Here is a 25,312-nt window from a genome sequence, read left to right on the forward strand (position 1 = left end):
GTCGTGGTAATGCATTTGCGGATGAGACTGCTAAGGAGACTGCCCGGAACCTTAGCACTCGAATGTATGTGACGAGTTCGGTTAGGTGGCCTACAGAGACTAGTATGTGTGAATATACTATCGAGAGTGTGAAAGCAATTCAGAATGAGGCCACCGAGACTGAAAAGACAAAGTGGAAAGAAAGTACGGGAAAGTTGGATGCGAGTGGTTGTTGGGTTGATTTGTCGGAACATAAGAGATGGATGTTGCCGGATGCGTATGTACTAGCTGTTGTGACAATGGCACACGGGTTAGCACATATCAGTGTGAAAGGTATTTGTAAGTTGCGATCCCCTGTATGGAAGAATGATGGTATCACGAAGTGTGCTGAACGATTGGTTAAGAATTGTATGGTTTGTATGTTGTACAATCCTGGTAAGGGAACTCCAACACCTCCTGGTCACTTCGCTCCCCCTTCATATCCCTTTGAAGTAATTCAGCTAGACTTCATCCATATGGAGAGATGCAATAACCTGAAATACGTTTTAGTTGTGGTTTGCGCGTTCTCCCGATGGATTGAAGCCTACCCTCTCAAAGACAAATCTGCCCTGTCGACTGCGAAAATCCTACTGAAGGAATACTTTCCTCGGTATGGAATGCCTCGGATTGTATGGTCTGATAACGGAAGTGAGTTTGTGGGGAGTGTGATGAAGAGTGTGTGTAAGGGCCTTGGAATCAATCAAAAATTCCATAGCGCCAATCATCCCCAGTCAGCTGGTCTGGTTGAAGGGTATAACGGCACCCTTAAACTAAAGCTAGCGAAAATTCAGGCTACGACTGGTCTTTCATGGCCTGACGCTTTACCCTTAGCTTTATTGTCAACAAGGGCAACCGTACACTCCCGAGTAGGGCTTAGTCCCTATGAAATAGTGTTCGGTCGTCCTGCGAATGTTTGGGGGGTCCCTAGGCCGGGTGTGTTCTCCAGTCTTGAGTATCCAATGTTGATTGACTATCTTCATGATCTGACTGCTAAACTGAGGTTAATTCACCAACAGGTTTACGAAGCATTGCCGACGCAGACGGAGGGTCCAGGCCACCAACTCCAGCCCGGAGATTGGGTGGTCACGCGGAATTTTGCCCGTAAGAAGAACTTGGAACCCCGTTTCACTGGACCCTACCAGGTCCTCCTTGCCACGAGGACTGCCGTCCGTTTAGAAGGCCGGAAAAATTGGGTGCATGCCACCCATACGAAGAAAGTTCCTATACCGTTACCGGCAGACTCGTGGGTGAGGAGAGGCATCGCTTCAGCTGAATCCGAAGGATTGCCGGCTTTTGTACCTTTTAGCGACGCACAACTTGTCGGAGAATCCTCAGTGCAGCAGAAAGACATTGTTGAACATTCGCCACCAAAAGACTCAAGACAAGAACATTCGACTGATCGACAGGACTCTGTTCCCTCATCGGATCCTTTGTTTGACGAACATACACGTCCTGGGAAAACTCGATACTTTTTGCGTTCTAGCACTAAGGACAAATAAAAGATTTCGTTCTGTCCCTTGACAATTGCATTTCCCGTTTTCCACGATCAAGTCTAAACACCCGAATAATTGTAATTATTTTTGTATATATTGAGTTTTGTTCCATATGTATTTTTGCTTCCACAGCTGAGAGACATTTTACACATACAGTGTGAATAAAGGCCGTAGGGCCGCTCGTGTACTTCCTTCTGGTTAGTAGGTCTTGACGCTAGGTTAAAGACCGTCGGTTCCTGGGAACTCCTGGGGATTGACTACTGCTACACAGAACGAAGTGCGTCAAGAAACGTTGCGGACGGTCATAGGGGATGGCGTTTTCGAAGCTGATGGACTTGGAAGAAGCTCAGGCTCAAAGATTCAAACTGCAACAACGTATTCGTACCAAATGTTTCATGTTTCAAATGTGCATATTACTTTTGACTATTTCTGCACTATTGGCGGGTGGGGTGTATTACATGATGTCGTACTTCTTACCTTCTGCCATACCTATTCCTACTTCTGATCCTAAACTTACCTCCACTGCATCCCCTCACTCTTTCCATATCCTACCTGAACACGAACAGGCTAGACGTGCAGAATTCCGAAATAATTCCTTTATTCAGCTCCTTCATCAGCACCAGTTAGTGGTTAATACTACTAATTGTTGGGTGTGTGGGTTGATGCCACATACTACGGATAAGGGAATTCCATATCTGGTCTTACCGTATAGTTCCCAGGGTTCAGCTCGAGCATTTCAAACAATGTTTCGAAGCGCACTTGATTCTTACCCCAGTCGAGAGCCACGTTCTCCCTACTTTGGCCCTGGCTCGTATCATAAGCCTTTGTCTATAGCGATAGAAGATTTAGATAGAGATATCTATGAGCCGTTGCTCATCCCAGAGGAAGAGGTACAAGCCTATAGGGTCCTGAGTAAGGTCGAGTATAGTGCGCTCACGAGTGAAAAACAGCTTAAAAGCTCGCCTCCGATATGGGTCGTACCCCACATTGGTAATTTTTGTTTAATGGGTCGTGGCCGACGATCGAAAGCCCGACTTGGAGAGAGTGCTTGCACTGAGAATTACATTCTGCCGATGGTCTCGTCCCCTGTGTTCCTGGCTGCCAAGGGTACATACTTTGTCTGCCATGATCGTGCGTATGCATGGTTGCCCTCCGATTTTGTGGGCTCATGTTTTATCGCAAATCTGTTGCCTCCGACGTTTACTGTAGACGCAAACTATCACAAAACTAGAGTTGTGAGAGGCGTAATTAGCGAAGAGGACACTGCCGGTCAAGAGGCAGGAGACTTTTTCAAGGGTTTCCTCCCGTTTTGGGGGCCTATGGTTAACAGTAGGAATCTGAGACAGTTGACTCGAGTGGTGGAATCGACAGCTAATATTACTGCCAGTGCCCTTGGTAATATCACCACAGAACTTCAGGCGGATAGGCTTATGACATTACAAAACCGTATGGTTTTAGACGTGATCTTAGCAGATCGAGGTGGGGTATGTAAGGTGATCCATTCGAGCTGCTGTATTTTCATTCCAGATAACGCTCCGACTGTCTATCAAGCCATCTCAAAGTTGCATAAAATCTCTGAGTCCATACACGTGGACGTAGGGGATTGGATGCTGCTTGGGTGGTTGTGGGGCCTGATGTCGACGTGGGGTTGGAAGATTCTGATGATCATCGGGGTTGTTATAGTGTTCCTGTTCACCTGTTGCCTTTGTGTGCAGTGTGGTTCTGCCTTATGTGGCCTCTGTGCCACAACGTGTATAAGACAGCCACCTGCTACCAAGGGGACTCGGTTGGACAGAGTTATGCTGCAGCAACATCTAGATGGTCTGATGAATATCGAGTATGATTCCGACTAGTGCTTGCCTACATGAGGGCAAAAGGAGCGTCTGAGGTTCCGTGATGGTTGTAAGTGAAGTTTTCGATTCGCACGAATATGGTCGAGTCTGGTATCTATGAACCGCAAATGACGAGTTCAGTGGGTGTGCGCAGTTTCGCTGTGCTAACCTAAACCGTTCGTTTGTTACGTGGGTTTTTCATCTGTACCCACGGGTTCCATCTTAGATATAGCATCCATTTTGTTTCTTGCCCTCAAGTAGCCAGCGAATGGACGTTGTCCGCTTCGCGACCCTGGGATTCCCAAGACTCTTACGGAAGACACATGTTCTTTGAAATTGTCTTTATGACGAGGGGGATGATACTGTAAGGCAGATGGCCCCGCTCGAGGCTCATCTTGCCGTGCCGGACTATTGTCTCAGCCGTGCATCTCATTAGGCACGTCCCTTTGATGCCTGTAGCTCGTGTTTCCTGATACCTCCCTTTTACACCCTTTCCGATCTCCCCACTGTATCTGCCTTCCTCTACACCTGTTCTTGTTCCTTCTTCGATCTGTTTTACTGCCGATTGGAATGTACTAATGGTGGGAAGATGGGTTTTCACAGTTGGGAACCGCCAAATGTTTCCGCACTTATGTTCCGGACCTTGAATGCATCAAAGTGACCCCTCTCGGGGATAATGATGGGAACCAAGTCGTAAACCTTTGTGTACTATGTTAGCGTATGCGAGAAATCTGTATAAAAGGAGCGATCCACTTGTAGCAAGTTGAAGCAGTCTCCCCAAGTTGCACGTGTTGTACTTGTCGTGACTTCTGTGTTCCCTGCAGTAAATAAACCTCGAATCTTTGACGCCGAAGGAAGTGTCCCGTGTCTCTGTCATTTGTACGCCGGAACAGGTAACCCACAAAGGTTTCAGGTGTTGCCCCTGGCACCGCTGGGTCTTAAATAACCCAGTCCTTCACAATGCTGGGGATGGTGCACCGGTGCGTGCGGCACACCAGCCAGGTTTGGGGCACCCCCAGCAGCTGACACACCACTGGGCTGATACTCTGGACCATGAACAGGAGCTGTTAGACTTGTAAGGAGTACAGATTCCGGGGCTCGTGAGCATATTCATTATTTGTGGCGTGGTTTACTGTGGACTGTTGGTGTCACAAAACCAAAAGAAAGGCCTCCTGCCTCCCTGGTCTCCCGCAAAGTGAAGACCAGAGTGAAGTAGTCTATGCTAACTTTTTTTTCTGGATAGCATGCTGCTGACACTCAGAGGTAAATTACATTTAGTTTACACTAGTATATTATTGGTGATCCAGCTTCTAGTTTCTGATAGGCAGGTGCTCAGGGCTACCTAGTCATACTCTTCATTGAACATACAGCAATTATCACAAAAGAGGTTGGGGGGAAAGCAAGGACAGTTTGTCCACCAAACACATATGACTCATCCATGGAAATATTGTTTGCCAAATTTTTTCTTAAGTTAATATAGTTAATCCATGGGTACTATTGTGTTTCTGGATGGCAAAACTTAATGACCTGTTGAGTGGCATGCTTAATCATAGGGGCCCTACTGGCACCAGTCCATATGATCCAGGCAGGATAAGGGGCTGGTGATGAGCTGACAAGATTTTGAGGGAGGGAGCTTAATTGCAGTGGGGAGTGAAAAGGAAACAACTGTGTGTTAAAACCATCTATTGGTGGATTAATTAAACTTTATTGGGTCTCCAAGGACTAAAATGTTGCGGGCTAATTTAAATCATCAACAGGAGGAGACATGTTTCTGCCCATGTTGCACCAACAAATGAGGGCATGGGCATTTTTCATGACTGTGCCACCCTCTCTGCTAAAACCGTGTAGAGCAGATTTTGAACAATAGACATTGTTTACAACACACTAAAGGAGCAATCAGTCCCACATTGATTGCCCCAAATTTCAGAGGTCTTTCTCTAAGCATTTTGAAGGGGTCACGGACTATACAATGAGGTTCCCTTCCTGGATAAGCTGACTTCCCATCACTAGCCCTCATCCTGCTCCCTAACTCCAAAACACCTCTCGAGCAACCCAATATTTGGGATGCAGCTCACACCTGGATCATATAGACTGATGCCAGAAGGGACCCTATGAAGCATGCTACCTGACAGGTGGGTAAGGGCCTTACATCCGGAACATTAGTACACACCTGACTCTTAATTCTATTGCCAAAATATAACTCTTGCCAAACAGTACTTTTGTGAGTAAAGTGTATGGCTCCAGGTACACCATTTTAGCCTGACTGGGTGCAGTGAGAAGTTCTCTGCGATTTAATAACTTTTAGATTATAGGAGTAGCCTCTAAGCCCACAGCATTGAATGCTTAATGTGTAAACATTTAGCATGTGCAGATAAAGTTACATTTTCCTATGAAAAAAGGCGTGATTGTTATTAAAAGTCATTTTCTGAGTTTCAACAAGGGAAATGCTAGAAACCTCCTTAAAAGTTCCCTTTTACCATTTAGAAAAAATCTAGTTCAGCACTGAAAGTGGAGTACAGAAACAATGTCCATTTGGTGACACTCTACAGGACAGGAAAATGGGGAGATCAGTGGAAGCAATGCAAACCTCAAGATATAGTAGGAGTACAATTTCCTCTAAAATAGACTGGAAATTAGGCTGCTGTGAGGCACATAGTGCCTAGTGCTACAGGGCTTTCTTACTTCAGTTTCCCCATGACATTCCTTTAGCAGGGCACCAGGGCATCACCAATAACTTTAATAGGTTGCTAGTATTTTTTATCATTCCCACACTTCCAGTACACTTTCCCACTATGACAACCACTTCCCTATCCTTCATTTACAATTGCGGCACCAGCTTGCCCTTCACAGGCAGATTCTTAAGCCCACCTGATGCTCTTTTTAACATGTTGCCTGCCACTTGCTCTAGCTGGCCACTCTGTCATTCACTTCATTTGGATTGTAACCTCTCATCCGACCAGAGCATTAAAGTACCAATATCCCCCACTCTTTGCTTCGCAAACCTAGTGTAGTGCATTGGACTTTTTGCTTACTCATGATAGATTGCCAGGTACCCTTTTCTTAGATAATACACTGTTTCTTTCATACTATTAGCATTTTTATCCTATTGTTTATTATCAATACAGTGGACCTTTAGTCCCCATGATAATTCTTATTTAGATTTAATGTACAGTGACTATTGTTGATTAACTTCAAATTATCTCTATCACACTATATAATATTAATGCAGATTGGTAGTTAAATACTATGGGCCCAATTCACAAAAGTAATCAGAGACAAAATCCTAATTTTACGACTTTCATTATTCACGAAAGGCATTTAGGAGTAATAAAGTTAGATTCCTTAATGTACTACTCATAAATGCACTTTGTGAATAACAAAAGTCATAAAGTTATGATTTTGTCTCAGTTTAGGAGTAGTAAAGTTAGGAATCCTAACTTTACTACTCCTAAATGCCCTTTGTGAATGCCGAAAGTCATAATGTTAGGATTTTGTTTCAGATTACGTTTGTGAATTCGGCCCAATATTTTTGCATGAAGTCACCTTGTTACAACAGTGTGTTGTTTTTAGTTAGGACTAGTTAGGAACTCTTATCTCTTGTTACTGGTTGTTATCTATTCCTCTTATTAAGCCATTAGCTTATGAAGAACTAGTCATTCTACAAATTCACTGGGGAGTTGCACAAATACGTTGTCATTTTAATGTAATTGAATAAAACAAAGAAACAGATGATGAATAAAAGATGCATCTGCATTTTCTGGAATTGTTTGCATACAGTGCACAAATCTTTTAAAATTCAATTTGAAATGTATTTGGATGTCATTTGGAAAATGTTTTACCCATTTGCCCATATTAGGGAATCACAGATGTGTGTTTCTACATGGCTCAAGTGGTTGCCAAATGAAATGAGTTCTGCCACTCTTGCATTACTTCTCAAGCAAGTAGTAAGTCAGTAGTCAAGCACCTTGGATCTATGATTGCTTCAGGTAATGGTTCATCTGGGTGGTGGTAGAGAGTGTCACCTGCTCTATGGAAGCTTTACCTATGAGGTTGGTGACTGAACCTGTGGTGGCTGGGGCTCTACTGGGTATCTGTTCTCAATTAGGGTTGCCATGGAGATTGCATTAAATAGGAGAACAAACTAACAGATTTGCTACACCTCGGAATAAATAGGCATGTGGTAAAATTTGCAAAGACAACAAGATGATGGACAGAGTGCAGAAACTATTTAAACACTCATCCCAAGTCAAGAGATCTGAGGTAAATCCATTGTTCTTTTACTCACTATGCCATCCCAATTTGGAACCAGCCATATGTGAATGAGTCTTGACGCTGGTTCCCATGGGAACAGTCCAGCCTGAACTGCAGGCCAGGTCATCCCTGGGCCGGTAACAAGCATCTTGGGGGCGGTTTCAGGGTATCACCCCCTCAGAGGGTTACAGTTCACCAAGTTTCTGTCTCTAGTGGGTAAGGTAGCATCAAGCCTACAATTTTGAAAGAGGGCCTAGAACATCTAATCTTGGGCCATATTTTGTGTGAGACCTATAAAAACGTATCAAGAGCTTATGCAGTGCTTAAATTGAGCCAGTGGATCCCAGGGCTCATAACTGACATGTAATCATCAACACTGGAGCTTTATATCGACAGTTAAGGACACATTCATTATGGTAGGCATGGGGAGACTCAAACATGGTTCCCCAGCTCCAAATTTGACAGCTCTCACCAGATCCTTCCCCCACTTTCATGGTTTGTAGTTGGTTCAGATTTAGGCAGCAATAACAGTACAAATGGGTAGGTGCAAACTGCTTCCTGACGAGAGCCAATTTAACCACAGAGCTTAAGGTACCTGACTTAGACAATAGGATGTGGGGCAGACAGATGCATCAGTATATGACACTGCAGCAGTACTCTCAAAGATCAATGATGGAGGACTGGACTAATGTATATCCTTTATCAGTGAACATCTATCACCCAGGAAATAGAGGTTGTGTGCCACTGAGATAGAAGTCTTTGAAGTTGTATTGTCCCGGAAGAAGTTGAGATTATACCTATTTGTTGCTCATTTATGGGTTTAGACTGGTCATAGCATGCTCAGGTGGCTTATGCAGATGTTACACTAGAATCCCAAACTTTTCAGGTGGTTCATCACCCGCAAAATCACATATAATGTATTTAACATTGGATGACCAACCTTGGCACACCAGTTGATCGCTGATGGTCCTTCCATTTCTCTGCCTTGGAGAGGAGAACTCACAAGAGGATGGTTTCATTCTTATCAACGTTCAACTGGATACGGCCTCAATCATACTTTTTGGGATTGGAGGTGGCTGCCAGTTATTGACTCTGTGAACTGTGACACTGCCATTCAATGCCGCATTATGTGCACTTTTTCCTTATTAACATGAGTTAAACCTGGCTAAACCCAATTGTTCTATTTACAATCCCATGGCAAATAGATGCAGGAAATGCAATAGTGGCGTGGAAGTTAAATACCCCATGTGGACTGCAGGGTACATTTCCACTAACCAAAAAGTCGACTCCAAGTGAGCCTCACCTGCTTACATATTCCAGCCTATATTGTCCCTCTGGAGGAGATTGATTTACAAGAAAAAAGACTAAGGGGCCAACTCAGAACGTGGTGGGCAGACCACTGTCTGCCAGGAGAACAAAGGAAATAACCTTTGTTGCCAGGTAAACTACAGTACACTGTATTTAAGGAAGTCTGCCTGTCTGGTGGCGATATCTAAAACTTTAGAGCTTTTAGAGGGCCCACCACTGAGGCAGCTAACATAAAGGGGATCAACGTTTGCTGAGCAAAAGCCATGCTTCAAGCGGCCGCTCAGCCAAATTTTAGTTTTAGAAAAACAAACAAGCGATTAACTGGTTCGTTTTTGTAAAACCAAAAATAAAAGTTGAATCTCATACCCAGGAAGTTTTTTCCCACAGTGTGGGTTCCTTTTTTATTTTTTGCAGGGCCATACTTTCCCTATGCATCCAATTTTCTATCCAATAAAAACATTACAGGAGAAAAATAGGAAAACAATTCTCCAGACCGTTTGCTATAAATAGTGTAGACAGTTTGAGACAGGTATCATTTTTTTTTTTTGCAGTTTTTTTTTAAAAGACCTTTATTGTACTAAACGCTTCTTACACAGCTTACAGCTTACAACCCCTCGGGGCCAGCCGTGTGAATCAATAACCATACGTAACAGTAGCAGGTGAACACAGCCGTAAGGCCGACCACCCGGAGGTCCGGCGGCGTAATATGCATTGCATGTGGCATTCAAAATTTAGCAAACTACATATCTCAGTGAGCAAATAGGTCTGTGAGGTTTTATTTTTGTAGAACAATAGTGGGGGCGGTACGGTCAGTAGCTGGACAACAGCCCGCACTCATGAGCGTATATAACCGGTGAATGTGTCTGCTAGTATCTTCTCCCATGGGGGTGCGGGGCATCAATGCGGAGGCGTAGCGCGATACAATATCACAGAGTTATTAAGGATGAATGACTATATAGCTAATTAAACCTTATGGGGGAATTTCGTGAGGACAGCAGCATTGGGCGGGAACCGCCACTACCATGTCCGTCACCTCAGCGATCCCATGAACGTGGCTTCCCTCAGTAGCAGTGGTTCGAGCAAGTTAGCTGGTGGTGTGAAAATATCCTCAGGATCCACCTACCCATCTTCAGGCAGTAGGCGTGTGTGGCGGCCAGTCCCCCTGTCCGTGCTATGGTGATGTCGTGTATTGTCAGCCCTGGACAAGGGGAGGGAGGCCGGGCGTGTTGATCAGGGTATGGTGTCTGAAGGTGGTTACGTAGCACGCACAATGTCTTTACTAACTAAAGCAAGAAAGTCCGGTCAAGGAGCCGAACCATTGCCTCAATAAACATCTAAACCTCAACTGGGGGGGTTATATACAAAGGGGAAATGACTCTTGGTTGGGTGCATGTGCATGTTCGGGGAAAACAAGGGTGGGGTTGCAGCATTCGTGTGGGTGTAGGTCTGGTGATCAGGGATCAGGGGTATCATGGAGTCGACGCTACTGTTTGGGGGGGAGGGTCTGTCACAGGGGGACCGGGGGACCGTCCGTAGAGCGCAGCCTGTAAGGCGGCCCCATCCAGGTCATAAGGTGAGAGGTTGACGTGCACATGTGGAGGCAGAACACTAACGTGTCATCGCCGACAGCAGAGCATACTGTGAAGGGAACTCGGAGTGGGCGGCGCACAGTTGGGGCATGTGGTATGATGCGTAGCATGGCAGGGGACACAGGGGTGCAGGTCTTAGCCAGCGATACCCAGTTGGGGAGGGGGGAGGGGAGAAGGAAGCTATTGGGGGGGCAGTGGGTACATGCGCAGTCCGTAGTGTCCCTTGTAAACACGTGGGGCCTGACCCGAGTCCCCTCAGGTGATCCCCTGTTCTAGGCACTTCTGTTGGAAGGATTGGAGGATGTCATCCCAGTAATGTGCAATGGGGAATTTCCTAAGACCTGCTGTCTCCTCCCGTTGTAAGATTGTGCCTTCGCCCGTGCCCAATTGGTGAGGGACCAGTGTTGGATATGCGGGGGGGTGTCGGCCTTCCACTGCTTTGTAAGCAGTCGTTTGGCCGTGATTAGTCCGAGATCCCAATATCGGGCCGGCACCTTGTTGAGTTTAGTACGTTTGTACAGTCCTAGAATACAGGCTTCCCAAGTACTCGGTATGAGCTCGTTGGTGCAATGTGGGAGAAGCGCCATAACCTCATCCCAATATTGCTGGATGTTGGGGCAAAACCAGAGCATATGTAAAAAGTCTGCACCCACCTGGGAGCAGCGGCTCCAGGCACTATCTGTGACTGAGAAGTATCTGTTTATCTTGTCCGGTGTGAGATAGGTGCGGTGTAATATGTAGAGTTGTATAATTTTGAATCGGGGGTTGCGTGGGATGTTAACCGGCCCAGCAAGCACCATCGCCCATTCCTTGTCCGTCCAGTCCCTCCCTCTGTCCGCCGCCCATTTTGAGACAGGTATCACGATGGGCTTCTTTGGAGCAGCGCAGAGCTGAGCATCTGTTTTATGCAACTGTAGGGCATAATGCGAATTCATTTAACACAATATTTCTCTGTGTTAGCAGTTTATTTTCAAATAGTAGAGCTCTCAAACTGCTAGTAAGATTTGTCTCGTTCTTCTTCTGAGACGTGTTGTCTGAAAAGAAAAACTCTAACTCTGATAAATAGTCGGTTAAAAGACTTCAGTTTGCACCCTGCAGGCACATAAAACAGTTGCTTGCCTCTGCACCAGAAAAGTCCATTATACAGCCCCAGATGCATTTGCATGACAAAACTGAGCCCATTGGTGGAACCAGCGGGGGAACCTGTGGCTGAAATATGAAGGTCTGTCTTATTCTAAATAGAGTGGGTGGACCTTTCTATTTCGTGGACAGGGTGCTCTGTCCACAAAACTCTAAATCAGGGCCAATTTAGAGTTTATCAGGCATAGTACTCTGAAAGGCAGGACATTAACCCTCCCTCTTATTTTTGGTGAACAATGTGCTGCCCTTTTGTTCTGTTCCTCACCACAGGCAAAACCCAGAGGTGAAGAACAGAAAAAAGCTCAGAAAATAAACAGAAAAATGAATATTGACCTTCACACCCATGGAGAAAAATCCCTGAGTATGGGTGTGATTTGTTATTTGTTTTTCACTTGTTATCAAAAGTGAGTGAAGCCATCCCCCAAATGTTTTGTTACATTTTACAGGAAGCACCACGACAAAGGTTCCTATCAATTTACAGAGATCACCACTGGGGTGGCAGTGCTCCCTAAATTTGGTGAATGGTAGTCCATCAGGGGGGCAGATGTAATAATAAACTTCACTACCCTGATGGACGGTACTCCATCCATAAGACTCTAAATCAAACCCTAAATCCCAAGGTAAAACACTTGACCTATGTGATCCAAAGACTACCCAACCCTTGATCCATCATTGTCGGTTTGAAATTGCAAGGCGGACTTTGATTACTGCTTTACCATTACTTTTCTGCTTTTGCCTTAGAATTGTGAAAATCTATATCTCATGTTCTCTTGTTTGTTTTAAACAATTTTGTGTCATTATGTTTATCAAATTCTCCTGAATATTTCTAAACTTATTCGGAAATGTAATCGTGCTGTTTTCGTAACTTAAACGTAGTTCTTAATACTGCTTGTACCTATAACACATTTTTCTGATGACATGGCTACTAGTGAGATAGCTTTCTGGTTGAGCAGAGCTTTTTTGGTGAAATTTGTTATAACGTAGCACAATTGTGTCTTATTAAGTTTGTGGAATCACCGCTTTCAAATTAATTATGAAAATCCTGGACACAGTTTCGGAGGTTCTTCTGCTTGTTTGAATGTATATCAGTCACTACAAATGCATTAATTAAAACAGGGAAAGAGGGTCTGGTGTCTCTAATGTGACTATCAGTGCTAGTTGTTTTACACTGCCAGTGCTACTTGCTATTTTGTTGTCTAAAAATCTCAAGAAAAATCCTGCTCACACACAGTTATTCCCCATGTTTGGAGAATTGAGATGCATAATTATAACTCATCCATTTATGTTTTCCTCAGGGCTCCAAGGAAGACATTGCCTACATGACCTGCCTGATACATTCGGGAAACACAGATCCATAGGACTTAACTGGAGTCATCGATTCTACCTGTTTTCTGCAGAAGATGAGCGGCAATAAGGCTCATAAGATGATTTTTTTACTTCTGAATCTTCCGTCAAATCATAAAGCCCTTCCCAGCTACTTGACTGCACTCTTGTCCCCGAATCATGTTCTCACAATCAACACTCCATGTTCACAATCAGCTAGAACCTGTGGCATGTAGACCATTCCTGTATGTGAGTGGTTGTGTTAAACAACATAAAAATCAAAACTCTGGTGACTCCGGTGGTGAATTAAGGTGAAGATTATTTTGTTTTCTTTTTTAGACTCTTGGCAAATTCAAGACAAGTCTGTCTATAGTAAAACATTCGAAGTTTGAAGCACGCATTAAAGGATTCCAGCTTCTGGCGTAAAGAGGCAGCAACTGTGGATAAGCTTCAAAATTTTTCCATTCCTCCTCACTCATTGGTCCCTTAGATATGCAGTTGTTCACACAGAAATATACAGCAATACTGGAAGCAACACAGTTAGAAGGCAAAGATTGAAAGGCCTGGGTGCCAAACATTATCTGGCTATTCCCTGACTCAGGAATATGTTTCATTCCCATCATCATATGGCTGCAAACATGGTTCAACTTAGAGAGCCAGACACCAAGAGACAACACATTACTGATCTGGAAACAAGTAAAAAATTTAACTAGCAAAAGGGTTTGGATCTAGGTACATATGCTAAATGGTAGTACAATGTTTGATGCAGCACACATAGAAGTTGCAAATGTCTTTTTTACGATTGTCTGCACATAAACATTCAATGGTGTTTTGCTGTTTCTATTTGTCCTACACAACACAGCACACATGGAAACAGCAAAAATGAGGAGAAATTAAGCTTTTCTCCTCGTTGCGGCAGGATAAGACCAGGTTTCCTCTGACCTTAATTTTGGCACTGCCCCATATTTATGACACTCTTGTAATAATGGGTCAGTGTCAAAATCAATGTGTGTTGCAGTGGAAGGCCCACCGCAACACCCATTGGCCTCCCCTTTCACGCTAAGTATAGCCTGAATGGGTGCCTTATTAACGCTGCCTTGTAAATAAGGTGAAGCCCCTATCATCACCACAACATCGTGAAAAGTGACGGGATAGTGGCAATATGGGCTCGTCAATATGCCCCATAAGCCCTCATCCAAAGTAATGCTTAAAAACAATGAAAAATCTTACTATATCGTGCCATGTCACTCAACTCTAATACTAAACGATGGTGAAACCTGGGAAATAAGCAATTTATGTTTAACATTATTTTAGCAGAATCAAGAATCACTGCAATGGGTGATTTGCAACATGTTAAACAGGTCGAATGTTTTGTAATGTGAGACACCTCTAAATTCAGTATATATATGATTTCAAACCTACTTTCCAATAGTTCAGTATTCCATAGTTCCAATCGTCTGAAACACATTCTCCCCTAACTGTCATACTATGCAAATTGAGGACACAAACATAATTTCAGCATTTGGAGGCCTTGTATTTTGGTGAAGGTTTTATATGTTTTGTACAATTTTCATTCCGCTTGCTACTGTAAGACAGTTTTAATGTTATGGCAAATTAAAAGATGGCAAACTTTCTGGACCTCAACAACAACCATATATGTTTGTATTGAACATCTTCATTGTGAATTCCAAGAACGTCTTTAATCAGAATATTCAGTTACCAGCCCACCCATGAAATTGCAACAAAATCGAGAAATGAACCCAATCAACCCAAGAGATCAGTGGCACTCTGTTGAACGTTGCTACTTCAAGATGAAATTGACTTTCGATCCTTTTCAAATCTCTTTGAAGCCTTGTTAACACAACATAAAACTTTAATTCTTGATTTGCACAAATTACAACCCATTTTCAATAAACCAATGAATACAGCATCACTACACAGTGTCTGTACTTTTATGTCCTTTAATGGCAGTAAAGAAATTTGAGGGATGTAATTGTGTGAGTCCAGTGATGTGCATAACTAATATAAAGAGTCCGACACAGACACAGGATTCATTTTGAGAATCCAATAATATACATAATCATTTTTATAAATCCATTGACAAGTGGATGTAATTTCTAGAGAGAGTCCAGAATTACTGGAAGGCACTTTTGTGAGTCCAGTAATAATAAAGCGCTGTTTTGATACGTAATATTCATATATTTCATTGTGGGAATCTATTGATCAAGGAAAGAGTTTTTGTCCTCATTTGATGTGCTGATGTAATTGTGTTAGCACAGAAAGACACAGAAGATGTGTTGTGAGTCCAGTGACATGCACAAGTAATGCTACAAGCCAAGTGATATTTCTAACAGACTGGTTGCATCTCGTGATACACAGAAGATGTTTGGTGAATCCGGTAACATTCGGTAGATATGTTTCACCCAATGTCGATTGCAAGAGTGATCGCAGAGTTGTCCGGTTAAATCAAAAGCAAGGACTTCCAGCATGAAGACAAAACTTGTGGGAGTAATGGATATCTGTCGGAGAATTCAGACTCCCCTCCACACATGAGATGCAGTGACTGAAAAGAGAGCTTTGATACAACCGGTCATGTATGGTTGAAATTAGGGAAGGTGTAAATGAGTCGTTTTCCTAATTTTAGTAATTTATACCAGTAAATACCAGATGAGTGATACAGAAAAGATCATAAACTGAAGATGTTGACATTTCTATTGCTGTCCAAGGAGGACCACTTAGGTTACTTGATCTAGCCCTGCATTTGTGTGAACAATGAGATAATAAACTGGAGCTACTTCACATGTCTATGCTGTTATGTCACTTGTTTATTCATGTGTGCCCTGACGTGATTCTTTCAAACAATAGATAACAAACTGGCCACATAAGCAGCACATTCTGGCTCTTGTCCTTTTGACAATTACACAATGAGAACAGAACAGGTACACAGGAAGGTGGCATATGGCTCAATCTGTGCGTTAGGTGACAATGTAAATTATCCTGTTTCTGGAGGATGGAGTGTCCACTCTTGGAATTTACCCCTCCTGTATAGGAAATTCCAACAGTGGCTTGACTCCAATTTCACACTATTCGAGTTGCATGTTAAAACATACAGTACAAAAACATTGACTAAAAATCACTAATACTTAAAGTTTCAAATCCTGACAAATATGTCCACATGAAAAGACATACACCTAAAATCAGGGGTTCATTATGATGTTGGACCACTTACTGCTATTGTTGTATTCGGGAGATGCCAGACAAGCCACAGTGTGATAGAGCAGTGTGTACATCCATGCACCTTGTGCCATGCATCATGTGGAACAAGGCACATGGTGCCTGGATGTGCATTGGGGCGCTATATGTGCCCCCAAGGTCACTTTTCAGTGGCCCATGAGGGATGGGGGCCCTGTTTGTGGCCCCCAAAGTCAGTTTCTGACAGCCTTTTCATGGCGGTTGGACTGCCATGAAAAGGATGACGGAAAGGGACACCATAATCCTGATGGCAGTGCCTGCCTCGGCACCGTCATCATTAGGGATTGTGATGCCAATTGCTGCCCCATCGGGATCAGTAGATCCTGTGGCAGCAATGGTTTGACCCCCGTCTGACAAGGGGCTGACCACCTGTCTCATAATGCAGCGGTCGGACCAAAAGGTGGTTTGTCAGTTAGACTGCCAATAATGATCTGTCAGTGGCGGTACGACCAACATCAAAATTAGGACATCAGTTTTAAGTATTCCCTGAAATTGGCTTAAATTGGAGTACAAATACTGCATGATTTCAGTCCTACAAAAGATATCAGGTGGATTTGGTGGTGCAGAATTTTTTTTAATGTAACAACATTTAAATGGAGATTTATTTCCCCCCAGATTGATCTGATTGTTAGCTTCTGTTTGTTCTTCGTAGAAATGTGTGATCTCAGTGTTAAATCGTCATTGCATTGCTGAGTGTTATATTCCATATTTTTCAATGTTTTATTCCAGATGTTTAGTGAGTAATTTGTAATGGGCACATTATCAGTTCTTTACGTATGAAAAAGCCATAAATGGATATTTTTGTATTATCACTGTGAATGACAATAAACATCACACTGCATCTAATTTTATATACAGTATTACAGAATACAATAAGATATATTATGGTTTTAATAAATGTGTTTGATGAATGAATCTAAATATATTTAGCCAGCAAATAATCAATGGTTTCAATCTCAGAAGAAATTCCTCTTTGACACTTTGTGGACCCGTGTAGGCAGTGGCATGTTCAGTCATCTATCTCTCTACTGGTGTTAATTGTGTCTCTCATGATCCATCCTCTAAATGTAGTCAAACCCTTGATCAACATAGCTTTCAAATTTGCTCAATAATCCCGTTTCTAATTCAGTTCTAAACAGGAAATATGCAGCAAATTCAGGTTATTGAACAGTGGTGACCACACTAATGTCTTCCCTGGAGTGGTGTGGCTCATTTGAGACTCCACGCATGGTTCGCAGTACCTTCTGATTGAAGAAAAGTATTACAAATGGAAACACAGAGGAATAACTCACGGAGAAGAAGAATCGGATGTCTGAGGTGGAAGTGAGGATGTTTTTTGGCGAGGTACTCTGATAAAACCATACAGAGTTATCTATGCCAAAGAAGAGGACGTAGAGACTGACCAGAGTGCTGACCGTCTTCGAAGCTCTTGCCTCAGCAGAAAGGGACTGTGACTTCTCCGAGCTCCTCATCCCCTTGACCTGCTTCCCCTGCCTGTACAAGGTGTGCAGTATGGAGCAGCTGGCAATGCTCATCCCAGCCACAAACACAAGGTCTCTGGCAAAGAGGATAACGCTATTGCTTAGTAAGGAAGTGTTGCCGGGAAAAATTACGATGCAGTAACTGAAGCGGAAAGCATATTCCATATTAGTGACGTTAGTGCCAGAGACAGTATAAATCAAGGGTGAGATGCACATCACAGCGTTTACCATAAAGAGAATAACAACAATGCGTGTTACATGTCCCTGGATCCAACCTTTGATGTGCATGCACGTGGCAGATGTTGACTTGAGAGTCACACATTGGAAGCAGCTGAGGAAGCAAGTCAGGCAGATGGACATGGCACGTGAGATGCGAGACACATACACTAGAAGCTGACAATGGACATCACTAAAAACATTGGAAAGTCCTAAAATAAAAAGGGAATTGGGAAGTCCTCTGGTCAAGGACATCACCAAGTTTGTTGCTGTGAGGTTCAGAAGGATCACCTCTGATGCCTTCAGGCCATGCTCCCGATAAGCAGTGCAGAAGAAAAAGGATAAAAGCAAAGAATTTCCCAAGATTCCTACAATAGTCATCAACAAAAAAGAAATTGCCCTGATGATTTGAAATGGATCCATCACCTAATGAGGTTTCCCCGGAGTTTCACCTGTATAAAATATCACTAAATGTGAAAAGATGAATGAGAAAAAAGAGCACCAAAATGCTGTAAAATCTGTCAACATCGTATATTGGAAAGGGGCGACCACTCGGTCCCCCCGAACGTATGGCGGAGTACCTCGATCCCCCCGGGAAGACATTTTTGGGCGGGAGACGCGTCTCGGCTGGTATGCCCGAAGCGGCGTAGCCGGGGCGCGCTTGTTCCCGCCCTAGAGTGGGCTGGCCTAGACACTGACGCAGCCAGCCACGCCCTCGGGGCAGGCAGGGGCGGGTTTTCGCCCGCCCTGAAGACGGATAAAAAGGGACGCAAGACCAGAAGACGTCCTCTTGTTCTTGTGCTCTGAAGCTGCACCTCCTCGCTACACGTGAGCTCGGGACAGAACGAAGAGCCAATTTTGAGCGTTTTGATCTTTTTCTTTGTCTTCTAGATACTTCGTTGGAGAGATGCCCAAGAAAGGCGCAAAAAGAATGACGACTGATCAGATGGTTCGGGTCCTCTTTAAGGAAATGTCCGACATAAAGAAGAAGCTGGCGGAGCGAGACGGGGAGGACGGATCGGGGCATCCACCGGCTGGAGGGAGACCAAAGAGGCCAAGAAGGGTTCCAGCCGGGGGAGGCGTCCCGGTTCCCTCTGCCCCGCTCGAGGCGCCGACCCCGGTACCGATGGAGGGGAATCCGATCCCCGTTGTCGTCACCCCGACATCCAAGGAGGATATGCCCCCCGAGCTGGCAGCACAGCTAGCAGCGTGGTTGGGTGATAGTAGTGAGGGCGCCACGACAGCCGAGGCACAGGCGCTGATGAAACAGTTGCGGGAAAAAAGAGAGGCAGCCAAAGTGCCCGCACCGGCTGCGGTGATAAACAAGCCACAAGCGGCGGAAACAGCGTCCGGTTCAGGTAAGCGGCCATTGCCGATCGCAAGGGATGAGTCAGTACCCTCTCGTAGAGAGAAATTGGGGCAACATGTTCCTTTGGCAGTAAAGGAAAAGATTTGGGCGGGGGAATATGTGAATATTTTCTCCTTGCTTGTCGATCATTATGAAATGGAGCATGTTAAGAGTCAGAAGGACCTAATGCATCCGAGTGTTTGGCGCGCAAAAATGGCCGCCTTTAAAGTAAATGAGAATATTGGCAACTGGGGCAATGCGTGGGGAATTTTTACATCCATTTTGGGGGAACGTAGGCCCGAGTTGCTTCCCGAGTTTCCAATTTACCAGTCACGAATTATGGGTTACTCGACAGCGTATCAAGGTAACCATTGGTTCTGTTATGACAACCTTTTCAGGAAAGAAAAGGAGCATAACAAGAGTTTAACGTGGGACTGTTATGATTCTTTGACATGGGATAAAATGAAAGAGTCAGGAATGTTAAGAATGCCGTTAGTAGGTAGCAATGTTGTTGAATACTCCCGCCAAAATGCGGGGACGCCCTTTCGGTCAGGTACGAGCACCGACGATTACTCGAGACCTGCCGGCAATACAGGGAAAAGGGGTTTCTGTTTTAATTTCAACAAGGGTAAATGTACCAGGCCTCCGGGATCGTGTAAATTCAAACATGAATGCAGTACCTGCGGGTCGTCCCATCCTGAGTCCTCGTGCAGAGCCAGGACGGGTGAGAATGGGGTAGAGGAGGCGCCAAACAGGTCTAATATGGGCCGAGGGGCGCCTTTACCGACCCCGATTGATACCTTGGCAATGATTCCCTGGCTCAGTGAATACCCAGATCGTACTTCTGCTGGGGTGCTGCGGAACGGTTTTACATATGGTTTCCGCATCCCGGTAGGGGGCTTTCAGGGTGTCGGGACGTGCAAGAATCAACTTTCCGTCTCGCAGCATACATGTGTAGTACGAGAAAAAATTCAGAAAGAGGTTAGCAGGGGACGGGTCGACGGCCCGTATAGTGTACCCCCAGTTCCGTATTTTGTCTGTTCTCCGTTAGGGGTGGTCCCCAAAAAGGACCCAGGTGAGTTTCGATTAATTCATAATCTGTCAGCTCCACATGGTCTTTCGGTGAACGATGCAATTGATCCAGAGGTATGTTCGGTGCGATACGCATCATTTGATGAAGCAGTGGCCATTTTGAATCGCCTGGGGCCTGGGACGTTGATGGCGAAATCAGATATCGAGTCAGCGTTCCGGTTGCTCCCGGTACACCCAGACGACCAGCGTCTTCTGGGATTCATGTTTCAGGGATCGTATTACATGGATAGGTGTATGCCAATGGGATGCTCTATATCCTGTGCATATTTCGAGAAATTCAGTACGTTTCTGCAATGGGTATTCTCGAAGAAAACGGGATTCCGAAATGTAATGCATTACCTTGACGACTTTCTGTTCCTTGGGCCCGCAGGAAATCACGAATGCGGCCAGGCCTTGTCTGAATTTTGTGTGTTAATGGGTCAATTTGGCGTGCCATTGGCACCAGGTAAAACTGTGGGTCCCACGACTTGTCTCGAGTTTCTGGGGATCGAGTTGGACTCTAGTAAGGGTTGTTTTCGTTTACCAGCTGCCAAAGTGTCGAAATTCAGGGCAGCCCTGCAAGTATGTATAAATGCATCTAAAGTTACGCTGAATCAATTGCAACAATTGGTGGGGAAGTTGAATTTTGCCCTGAGGGTGATCCCAATGGCCCGCCCCTTTTCTCGTTCAATTGCACAAGCGATGGTTGGCCTGAAGGAGGGTCATCATCGCACGAGATTATCGGCCGAGGTCCGCCAAGACATGCGTATTTGGTTAGCATTTTTGGCGGACTTCAATGGTCGAGTCGTCTGGAACAAACCAGCCGTGTCCTCTGAAGAGCTGGGTCTATGGACAGATTCAGCAGGAAGCATGGGTTTTGGTGCCATTTTTGGCACAAAATGGTCGGCACAAAGGTGGCCCACATGGTGGCATGAAGGGGGGCTGACGAGTAATATTGCTTTCCTTGAGCTGTTTCCCATCCTGGTGGCCCTCAGAACCTGGCCCAAAGGGTTCAAAGATCATTCTGTCGTGTTTTGGTCTGACAATATGACCGTTGTAGAATGCATCAATAGTCAGGCAGCACGTTGTAAGCTGATTTTAAGGTTGCTCAAAGAAATTGTCTTGCTGTGTATGCAACTGAACGTGATATTCAGAGCAAAACATGTCCCAGGGGTGATGAATCAGGCGGCTGACGCACTGTCTCGTTTTCAAATGCAGGCTTTCTGGGGTTTCCTTCCCTCAGCGGACCCAGAGCCGGCACCCTTCCCCGAAGCTCTCTGGTCTCTCGGTGCCCCGAACTTCGTCACCTCGTGGGAGAGAGTCTAGCACCAAGGACGAGGAAGGCATATGAAGGGGCGTTCCGGGCCTATTTAGCCTTTTTGGGGTGTGAGAGGGAAGGGCTTTGGGGTCAGGAGGAATGGGTAGTACATTTTCTGATGGCCTTGCGTAGGGCTGGGAAGTCGGTGGCAACGGCCCAGAGGCATCGTGCTGCCATTTCCTTCGTTGCCAGGGCCCATAATATCCAGGACCCGACAGCGTCTTTTGTGGTGCAAAAGGCGCTGCGTGGGTGGCAACGCCTTGAGGGTCGCAAAGTAGATGAAAGGCGCCCGATAGGTCTGGATAGGTTGTCCCAGTTGCTGGCCACACTCCCTACCACATGCTCGTCTCAGTTCGAGACGTGTTTGTTCCGAGCTGCTTTTACGCTGGCATTTCACGGGGCGATGAGGATAAGTGAGCTGGTTGCAAGGAACAAACAGGATGTCGTGGGGGGTTTGTGCCGGGAACACGTTCAGATCAAGGGTGAAGCGATGATTGTCTCCTTTGTCAGGTCCAAGACCGATCAAGATGGGATGGGAGACTGCACGATCATTCGCAGAATACCCGGGTCCTCCATGTGCCCGGTACAGTGTTTAGAGGATTACCTAGCACGAAGGGTGGCATCATGGGGAGGGACATTGTTGAGACACGCGGACGCCACCCCACTGACGAAATTTCAGTTTCAGCGGGTGCTCGCGATGTCAATTACCGCAGCGGGCTTAGACCCGGGCGAATTCGGGACCCATTCCTTTCGTATAGGGGCTGCCACTGAAGCTACAGCCAGGGGTCTTGATGTTGAACAAGTAAAACGAGTGGGGCGTTGGTCCTCCAATTGTTATAAGAGATATGTGCGGTTGCACATGTTGTGAGGCTGTAATAGTTTACTCACGCTGTTTGTCTTTTGTTTGGTTTTCAGTTGCGCAAGCCTACGAGGCAGGGCGGACTATGCAGTCGACCCAACACCAGGCCAGCGGTCAGACATCACCGGCTGTGAGAAAGGAGGTGTGGGTCGTGGGCCACTCATACGTGAGGCGTGCCGCAGACGTATTCGAAGCAGGTGACATGATTCACGTAGCTGGGGAATACGGGTACAGGGTGTCCTTCTACGGAAGAGGCGGCCTCTGTATTGACCAGTTTCAGGTATTCTTTGAGGGTTTGTTAGGGCGGACGAGGTCACCGCCGTCTATAGTCATAGTACATTTAGGGGGCAATGATTTGGTCACCACCGGTAGACGACTTCTCCTAGAGGCAATGCTTTCCACTGTAAGTTGGTTGGCAAGGAGAGTTCCGGGGTGCATAATTGCGTGGTCTCATATAATCCCACGAAAAGTGTGGCGGGGGGCTATCTCGATTCCCGCTTTGAACCATTCTGTTAGGAAACTTAATAACAAAGTGAGTAGGCTGTTTCGATCCAAGACATTGCATTCTATCTCGCATGGTTGTATTAACGATGACAGTATGTATTCGGGGGATGGGGTGCATTTGTCACGGGTGGGAAATGAGTTACTCATAGGAGACTTCTTAGCATGGTTAAAGACGTTAAAATATGACCTTTAGGTAGAAGTTTTGTGGGGGGTCCGGATAGCCGGTCAACTATCCGGACCTGTGGCGGTAAGGTCATGATCGGTGAGCACTAATTAGAAGATCCCTATGAGTGGGCGTCACCCAACACGGATGGGAGCGCTCGGGTGAGGTGGCCATTGGCCCCTCAATGGGGAGGCGGTCCCTTCTAAGGATGGGTCGCCGGAAGTAAAGGAAAGGCGGTCAAGGCCCCTTCCTGTGTAGGAGGGGTTACAGCCCCCTCCTGGGGAATTTCCCGGGGCCAGTGACATCTGCGACGGCAGATGCGGTAAGTTGTGTGGGGTTGGGGGGAGGTCTACGATACCTTCTAGATACCTCACACGAGTCTTCGTACGACCTTTAAATGGCGTCGAGTTCTTAAGTGCCCCCGTCAAGTCAAGGGAAATTGGTGTAGTTGCACTTGAGGTAAGCCTCCGTGCTGTCGCCCCTCCCAAGTGGGAAGGGTAAGTCTGGTTAGGGATCTTGACACCGGTTATGACCTTGCTGTTGGCCCTTAAACGTTAGGATGTACAATTTCAATATTTCTAGAGAATGTTTTGTAGGATGCTAGTTCGGCTAGGAGAACCTCTGTATTAGAGAATATGTTAAGGTTAGCCAAACATCGCAATGTGGTAATGAAATTGTACATAACATGAAACGTTTAATGTTTTTAAATTTTGTTTTAATAAATACGGCCGGGAGGGTCACTCCCTCCCACTTCCAAAAACTTCAAGAACTGTTTCCGGTTTCCCTCCTTTTTTGGGATTGTGTTGAGAGGGGGTGGCGGGTATCTCAGCCATATGGAAAGGGGCGACCACTCGGTCCCCCCGAACGTATGGCGGAGTACCTCGATCCCCCCGGGAAGACATTTTTGGGCGGGAGACGCGTCTCGGCTGGTATGCCCGAAGCGGCGTAGCCGGGGCGCGCTTGTTCCCGCCCTAGAGTGGGCTGGCCTAGACACTGACGCAGCCAGCCACGCCCTCGGGGCAGGCAGGGGCGGGTTTTCGCCCGCCCTGAAGACGGATAAAAAGGGACGCAAGACCAGAAGACGTCCTCTTGTTCTTGTGCTCTGAAGCTGCACCTCCTCGCTACACGTGAGCTCGGGACAGAACGAAGAGCCAATTTTGACCCACCCACCAGCCCCTGAGGACAGCCAGTTGTTTGTAATAAAGTTGATTTATATTCCGTTTTCGTTTACAGGTTGTGATAATATCATGTTGATTATAATAAAGAATGGTGTATGTGGTGTAGGTTTTGCGATTACTGTGATTCAGATATAATGTTGAATTTTTAAACATGCTCTTTCGGTCGTAGTGACCAATGTTTTCTTAGGTTTTATTAGCATTGTCGTATTTATGGTTGGTAGGCGGTAAGGTCATGATCGGTGAGCACTAATTAGAAGATCCCTATGAGTGGGCGTCACCCAACACGGATGGGAGCGCTCGGGTGAGGTGGCCATTGGCCCCTCAATGGGGAGGCGGTCCCTTCAAAGGATGGGTCGCCGGAAGTAAAGGAAAGGCGGTCAAGGCCCCTTCCTGTGTAGGAGGGGTTACAGCCCCCTCCTGGGGAATTTCCCGGGGCCAGTGACATCTGCGACGGCAGATGCGGTAAGTTGTGTGGGGTTGGGGGGAGGTCTACGATACCTTCTAGATACCTCACACGAGTCTTCGTACGACCTTTAAATGGCGTCGAGTTCTTAAGTGCCCCCGTCAAGTCAAGGGAAATTGGTGTAGTTGCACTTGAGGTAAGCCTCCGTGCTGTCGCCCCTCCCAAGTGGGAAGGGTAAGTCTGGTTAGGGATCTTGACACCGGTTATGACCTTGCCGTTGGCCCTTAAACGTTAGGATGTACAATTTCAATATTTCTAGAGAATGTTTTGTAGGATGCTAGTTCGGCTAGGAGAACCTCTGTATTAGAGAATATGTTAAGGTTAGCCAAACATCGCAATGTGGTAATGAAATTGTACATAACATGAAACGTTTAATGTTTTTAAATTTTGTTTTAATAAATACGGCCGGGAGGGTCACTCCCTCCCACTTCCAAAAACTTCAAGAACTGTTTCCGGTTTCCCTCCTTTTTTGGGATTGTGTTGAGAGGGGGTGGCGGGTATCTCA

The 25,312-nt window shown here is 45.6% G+C and overlaps 1 protein-coding gene across 15 annotated transcripts in view; it reads left to right on the forward strand.

Moving 5' to 3' along the window:
- Nucleotides 1–14,887, forward strand: part of LOC147712744 (polymeric immunoglobulin receptor-like) — a 325,822-nt gene extending 310,935 nt beyond the window's left edge. For all 15 annotated transcript variants that reach the window (XM_086923400.1, XM_086923402.1, XM_086923403.1 and 12 more), the window contains one exon: nucleotides 12,927–14,887. In XM_086923400.1, coding sequence (XP_086779526.1) covers nucleotides 12,927–12,989 — 63 coding nt within the window. In that variant the 3' untranslated portion in view covers nucleotides 12,990–14,887. The remainder of the gene's footprint in view (nucleotides 1–12,926) is intronic.
- The last annotated feature ends 10,425 nt before the right edge of the window (nucleotides 14,888–25,312 follow it).

The sequence above is a fragment of the Lissotriton vulgaris genome, chromosome 5, assembly GCF_964263255.1.
Source record: "Lissotriton vulgaris chromosome 5, aLisVul1.2, whole genome shotgun sequence".
In the NCBI taxonomy this organism is placed as follows: Eukaryota; Metazoa; Chordata; class Amphibia; order Caudata; family Salamandridae; genus Lissotriton; species Lissotriton vulgaris.